Source organism: Melozone crissalis, unplaced genomic scaffold (assembly GCF_028551555.1).
Source record: "Melozone crissalis strain CALT ecotype California unplaced genomic scaffold, PUWL_Pcris_2 ptg000016l_1, whole genome shotgun sequence".
Lineage (NCBI taxonomy): Eukaryota > Metazoa > Chordata > Aves > Passeriformes > Passerellidae > Melozone > Melozone crissalis.
In genome coordinates, this window is record NW_026535794.1 from 9,607,359 (window position 1) to 9,627,234 (window position 19,876).

The window sequence follows — 19,876 nt, forward strand, 5'->3', positions numbered from 1 at the left end:
GTTGTCCCATTCTTCCTGCTGCTCAAAGGGCTGTGCAATAATTTTGGCCCAGGAGCCAGCTGTAGGCTTATTTAAAATATCAGCAACTTTCACCTTGGTGCAAGGTTTAGTGAAACTCATTGTTTTTAATTTGCAGCTTTGAGAAGTGTAGCCATCTATGTTTTATAGATTTTTCTTTTCCTGTGAGGAAACTCATCAACTTTGATGTCTGTAACTATTGATTCTCTGCATTAAGGGATTGGTAAAACAGATTAACCACAATAGCGTGTTAATTAAGACCATGTTTCAGCTTTCCAAAATTACTCTCTTTTTGCAGAAAGCTGATGAATTGACTGGCATTAGAGACCATCCAGCCCAAGGAGCCAGAAGGTACAGATCACAGGGGAAATCATGCACATACCCAAGAGAAGGTTTGGAGAGAGTGCAATCCCATTTTCACAATGTCCTGTGTGGGTCTGTTGGATCCAAACCTTCAGTGATGCTAACAGGATATTCTGCATATGCACAGCCTGTCAGATCTTCAGCCAGCCTGAGACAGGATTTGCCATGCATGAAAATTCCAGGATGAGGGGTCAAGGCTAGAAACAGGACCTTGTCCAAAGATGTCCTGCCACACAAAGCCAGTGTATCAGCCCAGGAACCTCTTCAGGTTTTCTGTATTACCTTAACTAAAGCAATAATTTGCCTCCTTCCATTGTTAGCTCTCATGCTTCTTGTGCAGTCAGGCTTTACTCTTTGGAGAAGGTTTGTGTTGGGTTTGTCCCTGCTCCAGAGGGTGCTAACCTGAGCTGAGACATCATCATGGGTGCCCCTGGGTAAATACCTCTGCTCTGCTCTGGTGAGATTCCCCTTGGAGTGCTGTGTCCAGTTTGGGGGGCCCCAGCCTTGGAAAGACATGGACCTGTTGAAGTCAATCCAGAGGAGGCCACAAAAATGATCAGAGGGTTGGAGCAGCTCTCCTACAAAGGGAGGCTGAGGGAGCTGGGGTTGCTCAGCCCGGAGAAGAGAAAGCTTCAGGAGGACTTCTGGGGTCCTTTCAGTACCTAAAGGGGTGTGCAAGAAAGATGAGGACAGAGGTTTATCAGGGTCTGCAGTGACGGACAAGAGGTAATGATTTTAAAAAGCAAGGGTAGATTTAAATTTGATATAAGGAAGAATTTTTTAATGGTAAGTGTGGAGAAACACTGGCACAGGCTGCTCAGAGATGTGGTAGATGCCCCATGCCTGGAAACATTAAAGGTCAGGTTGCACAGGCTTTCAGAGCTACCTGATCCAGTTGAAGTTATCCCTGCTTACTGCAGTGGGGATGGGCTTTTAAAGGCTCTTTCCAACCAGACTGACAAGCCAGTGATTCTGATGCAGGCTGGTAGTTAGTGCTGCTATTCATTCAAGTTTCACTTGCCTTGAAGTGTTAGTTCTGCAAATGCCCAGTGCTCTTCTGATGTATTCAGTCAGAGAAAATGATGAGAGTTTGCTTTTGATGCAATGGTGTGGATTGCTTTTTAAGCTATTCTGTCTGGGAGTGAGAAAAAGTGGAATCAATGTCCGAGGGGTGTCTCTGGTGGTTGATCAGGCTGGTCTGATCCACTGCCAGGCAGTGCCATGTGGGCAGAGTCACCTCCAGCAGCAAAACCCCCTCTCCATTTCTTCCCCACCTTCATTACCTTGTGCAAGGATATCCAGCAGACTCTTGCCGCTCTTAACGTCATGCAAGCTGGAATGTCTTTTGTCCAAAAATCAAATATTATTAGCACAGTACTTCAAGGTCATGTGCTTTGCTGTGCCCAGTTAATTTCATTTTCATTTGGGTATGTAAAAAATGAAGGAACATAAGCTATACTGCTTTTGAATATTGTTTAAAAATACATTTTTCCTGGGTAGATGGGAGTATGCTAAATGTGTGTATCTTTTAGAAAAAGCCTCAATTTTATCATTGCTATGATTTCCCACTTTCACTATTTTCTGGAAGGAACAGGGTTGTTTTGTTCAGAGATTATTTTAGCTGCTTCTATCCATTTTCCTTCCCCCCACCCCAGAAAGCTTTCTTTTAATAACAGTTGTTTTTTCTTTGCAACAGCTGGGAAGAGGAGTCCAATAAACCCCTCCTTAGGTTCCTTCTAGAAATAAAATAAAAACCCCATCTTGGCTGTCATTCAGGCCTGCCTTTTCATTAATTCTATTTCAATGTATTTTATGTGACCGTGTGCCTGCCTTTGCAACAGCAAGGAATCTCAGTGGGATGGAGCAGCTTAATCGATCAGCAATCCTGGTCACCCAGAAAGAGTGTTAATTGGCCTCAGTACTTGAAGCATGTGACACTGCCTGACCTAATCATCAGAGCTGGAGAAGTCAATAAATTAGAGGAGAAAATGCAGATGGATAAAATAAAGACCCAGCTCCATACAACACGCTGTGAGCATCGTTCCTGAATAGTGCTATATGGAAAAGCCAAGTTAAGCATTTTCTGGATAAGGCCCAGGGGAGCCAAGAGCAAGAATAATTTCATGTTTTCAGAGTTTCACCTTTTAGTCTTCCATCACGTACACTTGATATGTCTCAGCAATTTGTCTGAAATCTCCTAACTGAACCTGTGAAAATTATTCATTCTCCCACTCTAATAACCAGCAGTGGAGCTTGCCTGCCTCCTGCACTCCCTGGGGATGGACTGGGGCTGGCCAAGCCAATATGAAACTGGTCAGGGGTTTGGCAGGGACATGCCCAGGCTCCCCTCCCTCTCAGAGAGGAGCAACATTCCCACAAAATTTCATGTCTGGGTTAAATGCTGCAGGTGAGATCTCAGCTCCCTCTGCCACCGTGGGAGCAGGTGGGCTTTGTCACAGGGTCCAGCATTTCACTACTGATGGGTGAATAACTTCAGGCTGCTACTTTAGACCCAGAAAGAAGCTGGTGGGAACACCTCCCACAGAACAGCCAGGGAAGGAGAGCACCTTGCTCTTGGAGATAGGAATCCACAGTGTCCTGTCAGCCTTATTACAAGGCTGAAGAGGGAGGACTTTGCTCCCTGGAGCCAGCAGGGGTGACTTTCCAAGTGTTGGCTGCAAAGGAAGTAGCATGTGCAAGCCCAGGCTGTCCCAGTAAACATGGAAAGGACTGCCCTGGTGACTGAAGCATGTGGGATGTTGGCCCAGGCAGAAGCTGGTGGGACAGAAGAGTTCAGGGTCCCAAACCTGCTCTCCTATGTGGAATGGCTGTGTGGGGATAGAACCCTTGACCACCCCTCTGTGGGACCTGGCAGTGTCAGGGTTGGATGTGGAATAATAAAACCCTTTGTCCTGCCTGCTCCAAAGGCAGTGAGTACTGCAGTGAGACCCAAACCTTCCCTTAAATGTTCAGAAAAAGAAGGAAATCAAAATAAATGCTCAGTAAATGCATCTGTCAGGCAATGAGTTAAAGGGAGGATGGTGTAAGGTGTGTATCACTGTGCTAGTTTTGTCTGGGATAGAGTTAATTTTCTTCACAGTTTCTAGTACGAGGCAGTGTTTTGGATTTGTGCTGAAAACAGCTTTGATAATGTGGAGCTGTTTTTGTCATTGCTGAGCAGGGCCAAACGCAGAGCCAGGGCCTTTCCTGCTTCTCACATCACCCTGCCAGCAAAGGAGGCTGAGGTGCACAAGGTATTGAAGGAAGCACAGCCAGGACAGCTGACCCCAGCTGGGCCAGGGGAATCCCACACCATATGGCATCAAGCTCAGTACAGACAGGGGGGGAACAGGAGGCAGTGGGGAACATTTGGAGGGATGGTGTTTTTCTTCCCAAGTCACTGCTATGTGTGATGGAGCCCTGCTTTCCTGGGAATGGCTGAACACCTGCCTGCCCATGGGAAGTGGTAAATGCATTCTTTGATTTGCATTGCACATGGTGTGGCTTTTGCTTTGCCAGTTGAAATGTCTTTATCTCAACCCATGACTTTGCCACCTTTAACCCTCCTATCAGATTTTCAGTTTCCTACCAGTTAGAACCACCGTGTGTTGGTGGAATCTCTGGAGGGGACTGGTGGGAGAGGCACTGCTGCCAGCCAGGTGTGGGGATGCCAGCAGATCCAGAATAACTCCCAGATCCCAGCAGAGCCAATGTGATAGGGAAGGGTTGGATGTCTCCTACACCAAAAATTACAGATGTCCAACCATGAGTAAGTGAACATGTGCCTGGTAGGAGTTCTGTGATGTTATTTTATCCAGCTATTTTCTGTGCTATTTTATCCAAATGTCTGGAGGGACATTTATCCATCTGTTGGCTGTCCACATAGCTGTGCTCTTATTTATTCTCCTTTTTTTTTTTTCTTCTGTTGTTTATTTATGTCTAGACCTGTAAGAGATATACATCTCTCTAAAACAGCTCCAGAGATAGTTGCACAGATAAACATCTGTTGCAAGGTATGGTCCATAGAGAGAAAACACTGTGTTAGCAGAGAAACCAATACAAAATAGGCACAGGCCTATTAGTTGCAACTGGTCAACAGAATGTATTTCCAAAAATAAACAAAGCTTAGGGAAAAAATATCAGAGAGAAAGTTAGCAAGGCACTACAAACTCACTTGGTTGCCCTTCAAGTGCCAGAAGATGCTCAGAGTCAGCAGAGCTTCTGATGTTAAGTCAAATATGAAAGGAAAGTAGATTGTATTATTGTAGCCTGGCAGACTTGGAGGAACTTAAGGAATAGGAGAAATAAGGTCTCCAGACCAGCCAGGTGAAAAGTGCAAACCTGCCCTGTCCCCTCTGTCCATAGCTCACTTTTTCCCAGAGCCAACAAAAATATCTGTACCATGTCCTTAACCTGCTGGCCTTTCAGTGGGGCAGAAAGGACTTTTAAATAATGACAATAAAATTTTCCATTTGTATTTTAATAAGGAAACATTTCTTTTTATCAGATTACCAGGCCTGTCATGATTTACCTCTGAGCCCTTTGCTTGGCTAATGAATTTATGCCCCTGTCTCTGAGGGAAGAAGATCTTGTCATTTACAAAAGGCTGCCATTGTCAGCATTTCTCATGCTGAGGTGACGCAGGGAAAGAAATCCCAGCTCAGCTTCCTTGGTGCTGGTCTCTCCTTCCTCCTGTGTTTGGTGCTGTAAGACATCAGACCATTGTTCAGCTCCAACCCTTTTCTGCTCAAGGGCTGCTGTCTGGTCTCAGAGCCTTTGCGGTGAGGAGAGACCTCAGTGTGCAATGGAAAACCTCCTTTGTCCCTTCTCACACCAGGAGCTGCTTATTCTCTTACTGCACAAAAGCTCCTTCATTGCTCAACTTGGGCATGGAGTGAGTGGAACACATTCCCCTATCCTTCAGCAAAAGGTTGAAGAAGAGTGAAATTTTGGCCAAAACACAGTGAAAAGAAGGCTGGACTGTGGGCCAGGAGGTGATTCTGCATCTCTGGCATGGACACAGTGCTCACCCATATGGCAACAAAATCCCCCAGATGGCTTCAAACTTTGCTGTAGACAGTTTGCCTTCCATCCCCATCTATCCCTGAGCCACTTCACACCATGCCAGGGCAGCTTTGCTCTGGTTCAGGATCCAGAGTTGCTGCCTACCACCTTCACCCTCATTGTGGTGAATTTCAGGGTGAAGATGGCTGAGGAGCAAACCTGTGTCACAGCACAGGGGGCAGACCTAAGTCCTGGAGCACTATTTGGTACTGGTTTTATAGTCTCTAGCTAAAAGAGAAAAACAGATGTCGTTTTCCCCCTAAATTCAAAGTGCCAGTTATCCATAATCCTCATACAGATCTGGCCTGTGCAGGGGCAATCCTCCCTCTCAGCTTTGTGCTGCAGTCCTGCTGGCACACAGTGAGGATCTGTGGGAGCTGGTCCAGCAGCTGCCTTTGGCAGTGCCTCATTCCCAGAAGAGATGAGCATCCCTGCTCAGAGCCCTGAACACACTGGGGAATGGCAGCTTTCAGGGGAGCCCTACAGCCCCTGACCAGCTGGGTGTCCTTCCACATCTCATTGTGCTTTCCTTCTGCAAGGGAGGCTATTCAGGTATATCCTGCCTGCCTGCCCAGCCTGTATTTTCCACTGGGAATAGTATTTTTCTGCTCTTAGTCCACAGGTAATTCTGGGCTAAGTAATTTACCACTGTTTCTTTCTCTCTGCTGATTTGGAAGAAAGCTGAAAGGATTATCTGGGACTACTACTTAATTTTTAGCTGTTTGGATTAGAGGAAGCAAATCCCCCCTTCTACACCTACATTACTTACTGAAGGGTAGGGGAGCAGATGGTGTGGGGAGAGGAAAGTGTGTAAGTAAATACTTATTAGAGGGTTTAGGAAAATATCTGTTAGTGGTGCACTGCTGTACCTCTTGTCTCCTGGAAGGTCTCACCTGCCTGGGCATTCCCTGGATATGGCCAGGAGGAATTTATCAAGTTTATCCTTATGCTTCCTTTCCTTCTTGCCCAACCCTCTATATCTCACTGTGCTTTAAAGGGAAACTCAGGCAAGTAATTAAATTACTTTTCCCTGACTTAAAATACTTAATAATATTAAATGAGCTTTCATGGAAGCCAAAAGTAAAAGCTATAATGGCATTTTCAGCCAGCATTAAATTGTTAATTAATTGACATACATTAGAAATAGTGTAACTCGTGCAACATCAGCCATCCATTCTGAAGAAACATTTAAAATGGGATGGTCTCAGTGACTCACACTGGTCAGATGCAGCCAGACTTGTATATATAGCTACAGGAGTCTGCTCTAGGAGGGGGGACCAGCATTGGTTGTGTATGGCCGGGCTGCTTGTGTCTGCCATTTACAGAAATCCTGCTTTTACAGGACTGGAAATCACCAGAGAGAATTGAGTAAGCTTTTCCAAGCCAGCATTCTGCTAAAAAAAGAACTTTTGTTGACATTTATGTGGTTCTGTGCACATTAGATGCCGTGTGTCTTACAGAAAAGAAAGTTAGATGCAGAAAAAGATCTGTGAAGATCTCCCAGGATAAATACCTACAACAAAAAAGGTGTTCTTTTTTTTACTGAGAAGAACGAGGTTATTAGAGACTGGCACTTGCTCAGCAATGAGATGACAGCTCTGGCAGATCACTCCAATGTCCATCCATTCCATTCCTTAGTGAATGTGATGATACAGGAACCTCTGCTGTAAGTTCTCTGCATCTCTCAGAGCATCTTTCCTTCAAGATTCTATTCTTGTGCCTCACATCCTTGTGTCAGAGGGGGACCAGCCTACAAAGTACATCCATCTCCGTCTGGCCTCTTGGCCATGGAGGATAAAGGAGGTGGAAGTTGAGCAGGGCAAGAATTTGGCACAATTGAGAATTCAACAAGTGTCTGGTTCAGCAAACAGACACATAATAAAATCTTCCAGAACAAAATATCTGGATGTCTATGAGCCATCAAGAAATGTTTTATTTCCCAAGTCAGTTCATTAGCTCATCATGTTGTCACAATGTCTTTATTCTCTGAACTGCAGAGAAAAAAAAATAAAGAAGGTAATTTAACTTTACAAACATAATCAAAATGTTTCTTCAAAAATCTCAGCATTTAGTGCTATAACCATAAGGAAAGCCAAATCCTACCTAACTGCTTAGGAACACAGTTTGGCTTGGTTGCCTGTCTTGAGGGTCTTTGTAATGGAAATATATGGCATGGGCAGAAAGGTAATTAATTTCAGATTAACCCTAACAGATCCCAGCTTGTTACTCCAGCTTTTATATTACCATATTTAAATAAAATATAATGAAAATGTCTTAGAATGAAGAGTAGAACAGATGAGAAAGTCAATGCTAAAGACCTTCTGTTCTGCAAGGAGCATCTCACTGAGTGAGGTCACTTATCCAGCTCCTTCAACCAGGCACAGCTAGACACACCAGATGTTAAATCCATCTCCCTTTTCAAAAAGCAAATGTGTATTCCTGCTTATGGAAATGATGTTTAAAGAATCAAAAGGTTTTTCTGGAAAAAGTGGAAGTTTGTTTTTCCCCTTCAGCCACTTTCCAGAGCTCTGGTTTCCTTTCAGCCTTGGCAATGCTTTTATCAGGATCACAAAGCTGTGGGTCCACTCTGGCCTCTGCTCAAAACTCAGGTGCGGCATCAGGAACACCTCAAGAGCTGCTCGGGCTGATGCTCTCTATTGTAATATCCACGTTCAGGAACAAACATTTCTAACTTGGACAATACAAATGAAACCTGTTGGAAATCAGGGCAGACTTCCTGCGTGAAGGAAATGGATGCCACATTTAGAAACAAGTGCTAATGGAACACTGCTGTACACTAGGTTTTATTTTATGTGAACTCATGCTTTTGGCCAGTTTTCCTTTTTTTGCCCTCTTGTGTTGGAAAGCAGCAGAGCCTGTGATCCCACACACAGCTGTCACTGCTGTGAGGTACACGAAGCCTTTTAGTGCTGCCCAGCACAAGGGCAGCTCTCCAGCTGTGCCCTGCTGTGGTCATTGCAGCACCTCGTGCCTGGGCTTGGCACACGCTCAGGTAAAGCTGCTGGAGTCACAGCCCTGCCTTGAATCCAGTTCTGACAGCAAAATTAGTGTTTTCAGAAGCTGCTGCCTCTTTTGGAGTGGTGGGTTATCTGGGAAGCTGCTGTCCTGTCAAATTCCCTCTCATACCTTCAATTTTAGTAGAAAATACAGAATCCAACTGCTAGACACATGATGTGGGACTCAGATCCCTGAATGTAAGCATCCAACATGATTTGAGGCACTTCAGGAGATTTCAGCCACCAGCACAGGGCTGGCAAACGCAGCACAAGACCTCAGATTGAGCCATTTGGCAGGAGTGCTGCAGGCTGGGCAGGGTACCCACAGCATCTGCAGTGACACCAACCACTCACCAGCAAGCACTGAATCCTGCCCAGAGGGTGGGATTCAGCTCACGGATTAAGAATTTATTTATAAATCCTTCCATGTGTGCTGCTTGCCTGGGTGTGCTCTACAGTGACAACCTTGGTGGTGGAACCCAGAGAGGGATTTGTCTGCACAAGGCATCTCCTTTTGGGGAGCTGGTTGGCAGTCAATCAGCATCAAGGGAAATTTCAAGGAGATCTTCAAAAGATATTTTTTACAAAGAGGACCCAGAGGAGCCTGCATCTCTGGAGACACTAAAAATGTGCCTGGGAATGACCCTGAGCTGTGTGCTCCAAGGGCTGTGTTGAGTGGGGGTTGCACTATCTGAGCTCCACAGCTCCATTTTTAGCCCATCCAGTAGCTCTCCACTGACTCCATAAGGATACCAAAGCTATTTTATTGTGTCCTACTCTATAAGCAGCATCCACACCCCTGTGTCTAGATCCTGCATGACCGATGGTGTAAAGAGGAGGAAGAAGCAACAAGGCTTTTGCAGGGTCAAGTTGTGTTGCAAAAGCATCCTAAGAGACTTTGAAAAAAATCAGTGAGTTTGATGATGTATGTGATCATTTTGTATTTGGCTTTCCTAAAAGCATTTTGCAAAAGCTATATCATGAAAGGTTCTTACAGAAACTGAGTTGCCATTGCATTAAGGGTTAGATTTTTTGTGGGTTAATGAAGGATTAAAAGTTAAGAAACACGTTGTGAAGAAAGGGACAATTTTTGTAGTGATGGTGATTCCCCACTTTAAACAATAGGAAAAAGGAAGAGGTGATACCGAGGTGGCAGAGTGTGAATGCCACATTGTTCCCTACCATTACAAAAACAAAAGTAGCTGTGAAGTGTCATGGAGAGACCTTGTGATACTGTAGGACTGTGAGGATGGCAGAAATTACTGGTGATAAAATAATTCATATAATGAAATACATCTTAACAATAAAGATATAAAGATGACCTGAAGAAAAGCATTTGGTATTGCTGTGAATGAGTGTCTGAGAGCAGAACCTCAATGGTCAGCACTGGAGAAGGGCAACAAAATGTTAGACATTCCAAAAAAGAGGAAAATATCTAAAATATCTAAAAACTTCACAGCGACACTGGGCCACAGCCTGCCCCCTGTGTACCTTGGAGTGTAGTACAAATAGAATTGGACAAGTTAAGGTGAAGGGTAGCAAAGGTGATCAAAGGCACAGGACAGCTTCTGTAAGAGGGGACATGAGTTATCTGTATGTATCATTATCCTATTCCTCCTTAGGAGAAACTAAGCAGGAATAAGATAAGGATGTCTATAAATTCAAGGTCTATAAAATCAGAAATCACTTTTTCTTACAAGTGACCCAGTGCAGTTTTGAAGGAATAGGTTTACAGTATAGAAAGGAAATGCTTTTGTACTTAGCACATAGTAAAATTTGATGTTCCCTGTTTCAGGGTATGGGGTGAATAGGATGAATCACCTCATGGTGAAGTGGAAGCCAAACCAGGTAATTCCCACTCTAAAAATGCTCTGTTTTCCTTTATTGACCACAGAGGAAGCTTATGATGAGTGGGTGGTTTGTGGACGTCCATGAAAAGCTGCTCAGAGGCTGGTTAAGATGAATCCCACCTGTTCTATATGGTGGAAATGATGGGAGCAACACATTCCTGTATCTTTAAGAAGTGTGACCAAAGCTACTGCAGGAAAACTCTGGGGCAGTGCAATGTAACATTAACAGAATATCAGCCAAATAGCCCAAACCTTACAAAGTCTGGATTCCCAGATTGGTCAGCCACATTGAGTCTTTTATCTGTATTGCTGATTTCCTGCATGTGGGGGGTTAACTGGTGCACTCTCAAGGGGAGAAATTAATTTTTGACTTAAGAAGAGTTTGCCCAAGGACTCAGTTGTTTCAAGTACGCATAAACCCAGCCTAGATACCCCTCCCTGTGGCTGTGCAGTTCTTTGCTCAGCATCCAAAAGCAGGAATACCAGTCCCATCCCACTTGTTCTTACAGCTGTGTGCACCTGTGCAGTGTGAGGCAGAGCAGCACTGCCTGCATGAATGAAAGATGCACAACTGGTGGCTTTGGTTTCATCTGGAAGATTCACAATGCTCCAGTATTTATACAGTTAAACACATTTCTCTTTTTGTCCTCCATCTGATGTTACTGGAGTTTTCAGAAAGCTGCCTTGGAGATGAAAGACCTCCTAAATTACACCAACAGGAAAATAGCTGTAATGGTGCATATATTTTGCTTCCAAGATGAAAGTCACCTTCTTACACTGAGAAAGGCACAGATATTAAAACATGTAACTACACAAACAAGGTTAAAGAATGCAAAATGTGATTATTCTGATGGAAAGGAAGTGAGCTGGACCAGGACCACTTTAGGTTTCTGTTTACATTTTTCTAGTGATTTCCAGAAAGTGGAAAGCATATTTTAAGTCTTCTTCAAAACACAAGTGAAATTTCAACACATAACACAGGACCATGGAAAATGCCATATCAGGGCTGTCCAAACCCAAAGACTGCTCTGACAGCTGACAGTAAGTATTTAATGGGAAGATCCAAAACCTTCATATCATGAACAGTGCTTATGGGAAACTGACTTCCTTTACCCCAGGAAAAAGACCCTTTATTGAATGCTGTGTTTGTGTGGTAACCTCATACTTTATTTCTCTTAACCTTATTTGATGTAACAGTGAGAAGTTTCCATTACCTGTTCAAATACTCCTATGAACTTCTACTATTTTAAAACTATAAATCCTTGGCCATTTTCTGATGGTCTGATCAACCAGCTTCCCCAAAACATTTTCCTGCCTTTAATTTTCCTGAAAGCAGGTTCCGTTTAATTTCTTTGTTAACTTGTACACTTTGTGGCAAGGTGACCTTTTTCCACTTCCTGGCAGTACAAGGAGGGTCCCTGTAACTTTGTGATTCTTTTGCTTCATTTTTGGCCTGAACACAGAAATCCATCTCAATCAAAATCCTGTAAGGTGCAGTACTAAGGGCCACACACCTGAGTCAGCTGGCTGCAATCTCTGTTCAGAGCAGATGAAATGTGCATATCCAAGCCACCAGCAGGGCATTTGTGCCCCTCCCTGTGAGCCTCCTGTTCCCACCTTGGATAGCCAGACCCCCTCCTCCAGCAGGAGACATCAGCACCGCTCCCACCCCCAAATAAAAGCAAAGCACCAGCTTTTAATGCTGTATTCACAATACCATACTGCACAGACAACGTGACTTTATTCACAAATATGATCTTTACAGAGGTAGAACAAAATACTTTGTATAATCTTTTTTTTTTAAACTATATACATATAAAGAATATAATAGAATGACGAGAAAGAAAAGGTTGTAAACAAAACAATATTATGCCATCAAATACAGTACAAACAGCATGCATGAACAGCTTCAAATGAAATCTTGCTGGTGTAACTATTTTTTTTCTCATGTGGTAAATGAAAAGTAGTAAAGAGTCATGCTCTAATTGGATTGAGTATGCCACAGCTCTGCAATTTTGTTTTAATTATTTTTTTTTCTTTTACAATAATCCAACAGGATCTCTTTCTTTTCACTGTGGTGGGGAATGCTTTTGTAATGCCCAATGTAATATTAACAGAAAAATATAATAATCAAATCTACAAAGTGTACTCTCATTTAAAAAGCAAAACCATAGAAACTGTACAGTTTTAAAAAGCGAATTATCTCAAATGCTTCTTAAGAGAATTTTCTAAAGAAAGAGTAAAATATGCAGAATAAAAATGAGGAGAGCTATTGTTCTGTAACAAAGCTAATCAAATTCTTGTTTTCTGTTCCAATAAACAGTTTTTTTTAATTAATGACAATTCTGGAAATTATGAAGTGGGCCAGGTTTTATTAATGTTCCACTTGACTAATAAAGCATGAACTCCTTACAGGTACTATAGCTGTCATTCCCCTGGGAATGGATGGGGATTGGTTCTGCATGCATGCTGGAGACAGGGACAAGGTTTAGTCATGGGTGTATGTTCTAAAAATATTTTGAAATGTGTTAAACATTTAGTAGCTTCTATAAAAATAATCTGGCTTGTTTTGCTACTGGGTTGAGATCTGGATTTGTGATTTTCTGCTGAAATTCATTCCTGGCCAGGGACTTCCACTGGGATGGGAGTTACCTGGGCTGCAGCAGGTCCCACAGCAGTGGCCACCAGCAATGGTTACAGATCACACCTGAACACCTGAAGCCAACAGCAAACCCCACACTGCTGTTCAGCCCTGTGCCTCAGGCTGAACCTCAGGGATCTGGGATTTGGGGAATGGGGCTGTCCTGCCTCTCCATTCCTCTAAGTCCCAGCCCATGTCATGGCAAGGGCAAAGGCTGGAGGGAGCAACTGTGCTTTTACTCCTGTGAAATATCAACTCTGGTATCACCCACCTTTCTGTCCCTCCTGTCTGGACACACTGACTGCATCAGCAGGGCTCTGCTCAGGTCCCTGCTCAGGTCCCTGCTCAGCAGCTTTGTGTGCTGCCTGTGGGACAACAGGGATTTGTTGATCACTGTCTGACCAGTGAGGAACAGTGGGGTTAAATTGCCCTCCCTCAGGTTGCCCCCTAAAATGTAATTTAAAGGCTCAAGCACACAAACAAAATCTGTACACTCCGTTTGTCTAGAATGTGAGTGTGTCCAATATTAAACACATGCTGTTTGTGGCCAAGTCAGGCACCAGCCCCAGCTCCAATGGCAATGAGTTTACTAAAGACCAGCAGAAAATTGAACAGGGAAGGGTGGTGGGTCTCATTTGACTTTGAGCTCTCAGGTGATCCTGGTCTTCAGGCAGAAGCTCAGCTCAACCTGACAGTGAACATGGGGAGCATCCCACGTCTAGTGCAAGTGACTGGGGGCTGGCCTGAATAACATCCTTCACCAGATCACAAGGATTAAGTTAACTGCAGTGAAAATAAATACCTGCCCTGCATGGCAAATCCATCTCTGTGGCTTCATCCATGGCTTTGGCATCTTCCTGGGAAATGGATAGTCAGATCCCTCCAGATTGCCCTGGTGCACCTGAAACCTGCGTTTCACTAATTGACCCTGCAGCAGATTATCACCCCCAGAAGCAGGGCATTTATTGAGAGGTGTGAACAGTGTGCTATGCACAGATGAAATATTCTGTGTGGTTGTTTACAGTCAACAGAATAAGCCTTGCACCTCTTTGTGGAAGAACTGTACAAAACATGGCTGAAATAACAGGATTGTCGATGACAGTCAGTGGGAGATACTCTAACCCTCTGAGTAAAACTGCATCTTTCTGTTGTGTAAACTGCTCTACAAGGATGAGTAAAACAATACATTCCTGCCCCATTAGCCTTGGGGAAGATTAATGCCCTCTAATCTACGCTAAATAAACTCTGAAGCATGAAGTCCCACACTCAGCTGCTTGTGAATTAATAGGGATCACCCTGAAATTGCTATTATGAAATGCAAATATTTGCAAAAGAACAATTAAAAAATATTCCTGAAGTGCAACGAAAGGCTCGTCAGTCATATTGGTGGTATGCACAGGGACAGTCAGGAGGCAAACATTACTGAATCCCAGGGCAGAAATCTGTGGTAAAAACCCCTTAGCCCATTGGCAGTGGGAGATGGCACAGCATCTAACACTGGAAAATAATTCCACCCAGAAATCAGAGAGAGGGCTTGGCTTAGGATGCCCCAGTTTTGATTCTTTGGACAGTTTGTTTGCATACACCTGTATTTTCAGAAAGCTGCAGTACGTGGCTCACAGTAAATCTACTTCAAACACTTGCTGATACAGTTCAAACTGATCTCATCTGCCCTGATCTGAAATTTTGTGTTAGCTAAAGTAATAAAAGAATCCCGGTAAACCTAAATTATCAAATGAAAAAGGCAATTTTCTCATTTATACTCCATTAGTTTTTTTAGTTATTGCTAGGAAAGCTCTAAAATGCTTAGGCCATAAAATAAACATGTGGCTTAATGTACAGTATGTGTACTTAAGAGGATGATGGCATCTGCAGTAACTGCTCTGCACTGCTGTAGTAATGGGATGCACAAATTAGGCAACAGCATATATCAAGTAAAGCATACAAAAATGTATGGCAAAAAGTAACAAGCCTTCTGCTTTTTTTTTTTTTTTTTTTTTTTTTTTTTTTTTTAGGACCTCTTTAATTGCTAAAAAGAAGAAATCACCAATATCCACACCTACAACACAAAATTGCAACGTGGTTGATTTTGATTGATGCTCATCACCTCTGTGCCAGCAAAACTGTATGATACTGTTATTTTTAACAGTTCACTGATTAGAAGTTTATGAAAGCTCCCCTTCCCAAATTAAATTCAATGATATATTTTCCAGTGTTGAAGTTAAACAATTAGCCTAATATGGTTTCAAGCACACAATACTCATAAGATTTTGGGAAAAAAGCACCCCAGATTCTTACATCACGGAGATGTAGGATAGCAGATGAAAAAGCATCCACATATTCACTTTTGAAAATGAAATTAATAGCCTAGATCACTTAGGTACCTTCAATAATTTTACTCTCAGACCCTTCATTCAAACATATCAGAGTACTTTCTATCAATAATGTAAATTCCTTTAGAAAAGTGCCACAACTGAACCTGTGAAATCACAGAAGCAAGATTGCATATCCAAACCATTTACAGACATATTTTACCATTACTTTGCAACAGTAGGCATTAGGCTTTTGAGAACACATGAATCTCTGAAATTCAATCTTTGTGCTGCTTTACCCCTTCGTGCTCAGTTCAAATAGGTGTCCTGCAGAACAAGGAGTGAGCAAAGCCTCTGCAGAAAGCTGCAACAAATGCCTGGATCAGACAGACTCGATGAGAGTCATAAAATGCAGATTGGAGATTTCTTCTTCAGCCAGGCTTTTACAGAAATACACTTTCCTGGCTACAAAGGATGGCACAGCAGAGCTTTACAGAGGGAAATGCAAAGGTATAAAGGGGAGAATCCCATTTTCTTCCTCAGTAATCCCATAAAACCAACAATCTCTTTCCATTACAGCTCCAGACAATTACCTGACTGCTGACAGGACCTTTCCCATCATTTGAGGGGAGCCTATGCTCTCCTTTTCTGTGCTGTCAGTACCAGATACATGGCCAGAGTTGTGCTCATTATCCCCTGGCTTTCCATAAATGTGACCAACATATTTTCTCCCCCGTTGCAACAACCATGCAAGCCTCTTTTATTCAAAGTTCAGACTTTCTTCCTCTCATGGCACAAAGCTGAAAAGTAAACAACAGTTAAGAAAACATTTGCTTGCCAAAGCCTGGCATGAGAAGGTGCAAGCTCTCCTTGCCAGAGCCTGGACCTGTGTTTGCTCACACCCACAGCAGTTTCATGCTCCAGCTTGGCACTGTATGGGAACAATCACCATCCTCTTTAGGCCCCCACTCTTTTTCAGCCTTTGAGAAGTTACAAAATAAAACAGAACACTGTTTTCTGAGACTATATTGACTGCACTAATTACCCACAATATTGTATATTTGCTATTAAGAACATGAATGTGTGCTTTCAAAGTGTGACATTCAGGGCTTCGAGGATGTAGGAGGAATTAGATGGATTGTTCTGTCACTTAATCCGAGGCTTTGATGTACTTTAAAAAATTTGTTTAAACCCCAAAAAAACAGAATACACATTTTAACTGTTGAACTTTTACCAGCTAAAGCAGTTTGTAAGGACCCTATCACTATGTGGTTACAACAGAAGATACACAGTTAAGGTCAGGTCACGATTTCCAAGAACATTCACAGGGACTGAGGATGAGGAAAACGAGGGATGGATTCTGCAGGAACCTTCAGGAGACTGAGCTGCTCACTGGGGAAGGGCCTTGAGTATTGCATTCACTTCCTCTGCCACCGCTGTCAGAGCAAACTCAAACTGCTCCTGCGGAGAGAACAAACGCACACCCTGAATAATAAAACAAAACACTTCCCACAAAGCCTAGTGCTCTGTTCTGCAGCTGAACCTCCTCAAGACATTGTTAAAAATATGAATATGCAGGATGAACTGTACACTGCAAGGGAAAGGAACAAAATGTTCTTGGATTATTGATGTCATATAATATGTTTGACAGCATCTCGAAGCTGGAGTCATTTTAATGGAGAAAAATGTTAGTGGCAGAACCCAAGCTACTGAGACATGATGATTTATTGCCATTGCATGGTCAGAAGGGTTTGGGAGTAGCTGATCACCAGCCATTTCCTTCTGAGACAGAGATGGGAACTCAGTACATTACTGAAATATGCAGTAAGTGAGATGTTGTAAAACAGAGACTTTGGCTTTTCTCAGGACTGTTTCTAGTTGAAAGAATCTAAAATAAATATCTCCTCCTCTGATATCTATTATACAGAACAATATCTGGTTTTTGGCTGTCATTGATATTTTTAAACCTCTCTTTTTAATGTCCTTTCCACACTCACAAATTACTCAGTTTTGTTAAGACACCACTCCTACATTAGACATACTTGGGAAGGCTTTTCTCTGCTATTAATTTACTGTAACCTCAACACCAAAATGATTTGCCAGCTTCTGTGCTGGGTTGGCAGAGGTGTGAAGGACACAGCCATGAATGGCTATTTCTTCTGAGTGCAACCCTAACACACTCCTGAACTGTGTAGTCCTACAGAAGGACAAAACAGTTTTAAATCCTCAAGGTTAACAGGTGTTATATTTTCCAAGCAAGTGATTTTTTTTTTTCTCAGTAATTTAGCTTACTGAAATATTGACTGGCTGATTTGGAGTTTGAAACTTTCCAGTGGAAAGTTCTCTCAAAATATAGGCAAATCAAAGACACCAGATAAGGACTGTGGAGAAATTAATGGATTTTCTGGAAGTACTCCAGAGGTTTAAGCTAGCTGGGACCAAGAGCTGCTGAGGAATCAGCTCTGAGGATGCAGGTTTGAGATGCACCCTGCAAAGCATGCCAAGATCACTGCTGGGATACTGTCTGTGTGTCCCATTAGAAAACTGGAGGTCTGTACCTCTGGCATCTCAGTTGGTGCTGCCAGGGGCTGTGTGGGATGGTTACAGAACACAGCCACTCCCAAAAGTGATCATTGAACCAATAACATTAATTTTCCACAGTGTTTCATTTTAGTGCAGAAAGGTACAGAGAGGATGAAAGAACAAAGTACAGATGCTCAACTCAAAGTTCAGAAAGGCAGCTGACTCTTAATTCCTGCAATCCAGTGCCAGTCTTCTCTGCCTTGTCTTACCCAACTGCAGTCAGCTCCCATGTGGAGATGCTTCAGAGAAGCAATGATGGGCACAGTGCCAGAGCAGAAAAAGCAGAATAAAACACAGAATAATTTCTCAGCGACACTGCCATTCAAGAATTTTGCTGTCTGCTTGGTGCTGTCAAAGCGGCAGCCATGTACACTTGCTGGACTGCAGCCAACAGCTTTTAATCAGACATCAATTCACCCTAAAGAGAAGAACTCATCCTCAGTAGGCACTGAAAATGGTGTGCATGATTGCCTAAGGCTCCCTGCACTGTCTAAGGGCTCTGCAATTAAAGGCAACACTGGGAATGCTGGGGGCCATCCAGGAGCATCAGTTGTATTTACCTGGAGCACAATGAGTGTGAGAGAAGCTGGAGAGCAGCAGGGTCAGAGAGGGCAAATTTGGGCCATTTTGGGGCAGAACCAAACTGGGTGCTTGTAGCAGCTCAAAAAGCCTGAGGAAGAGTGTCTGCCTCACCAAGGGACTGAGCAACAGGCAGGGTGACCTCAATGACTGAGCAAAACAATTCACAGGGTGTGATCTGCCCAGCCAGAGCTCAGAACTGACTGCAGTGAAGGGACAGGAGAGCAGACACGAGCTGTGTGGGGACATGGCCTGTCAGGGATGGCCAGCTGAGCTCTTCCCCTCCATCCTTCTGCATGACACACCCAGGTGAAAGGCAGGGAGGGCAGCTTCCACTGCTGGGCATCCCCACCCTCCCAGGAAAAGCCTTCCCATACCTTCCGCACTTCTCCATGAGGACAACTGCAGTTAGAGCAAATTAATGTCAGTAATTTTTAAGGAGATCAGTTTGTTGTTTTGTACAGCTACACTGCCATTCACATATTCTATTTGCATATACAATTCATCTCTGCCTGGAGATGAATTTTAACATCTAGTTTTGTCTAGAAAACAGAGCTGGGCAGACATTCTGTGATGTCAGTTTATCTATAATGCAGAGGTGACAATATACTTAATAAATAAAATATCATTAATAAAAAATATATTCTAAAAATTCTGCTCTAAAAAGAGAATATACTTAGTAAAAAGTAACTATGGCTGTGTTTCATTAAGTCTACAGATAAAAATTCCCAGGAAAACAGAGTGAGTTCATGTAGCATATATAACAGAGTAAGGAATCTGTCTACGATTATAGATTGTGAGAGGATAGAGACAGGAAAAATAAGAAATATATCTTTTTCCCATCACAGAGAATACACTTCCTCCTTCATTACTTTTTCCTCTCATATGTGACATATCAATTCTATTTTACAATTCTCCTGAAAAAAAAAATCCAACAAACCCACAAACTCTCCATTATGCTTCTCAGAAATGCAGAATGTGGTTATGATAATTTCATTACAATTTATTATATACAGTGCTTCTGAATTAAAGATCCTTTCCAGGAGACAAAATGCTGCAAACAAATCTTTGCCATGCCTGTTGGAAAGGTGGAGCGCTGCCTGCTGGAAACAAAATAACATTGCTGAAGGAAGTTGGTGTTTATTTTGCCTAGGGATATTCTGTAATTGGCATTTCTAACCTGACTTTTAATCCATCGTTTTAAATTACTCCAAGAGTCTAATATTCCTCATTTGTATTCAGTTGGGAAAGCACAGGGGTTTGTTTAAATCCATCAGAAAAATTCTCTGGGGATCATGCATTGCTAGCATGTAACCAGATATTTATAATTTGCAAGACATTAGCTTGAATAAGTGATTTGGGTGGTTTTGAGAAAATGACAATGATGGAAGAAGGAGCAAGAGGAGAGATAAGCAATATCCCGAGAAAATTTTTCATCCTGGATGAAAA

At 42.8% G+C, this 19,876-nt stretch overlaps 1 protein-coding gene across 1 annotated transcript in view; it reads right to left on the minus strand.

Moving 5' to 3' along the window:
* Positions 1 to 12,019: 12,019 nt before the first annotated feature.
* The window catches only part of PTPRN2 (protein tyrosine phosphatase receptor type N2), a 634,421-nt gene continuing 626,564 nt past the window's right edge, over positions 12,020 to 19,876 (minus strand). Inside the window, exon 23 of the mRNA XM_054274266.1 lies at positions 12,020 to 16,726. Coding sequence (XP_054130241.1) covers positions 16,655 to 16,726 — 72 coding nt within the window. The 3' untranslated portion in view covers positions 12,020 to 16,654. The remainder of the gene's footprint in view (positions 16,727 to 19,876) is intronic.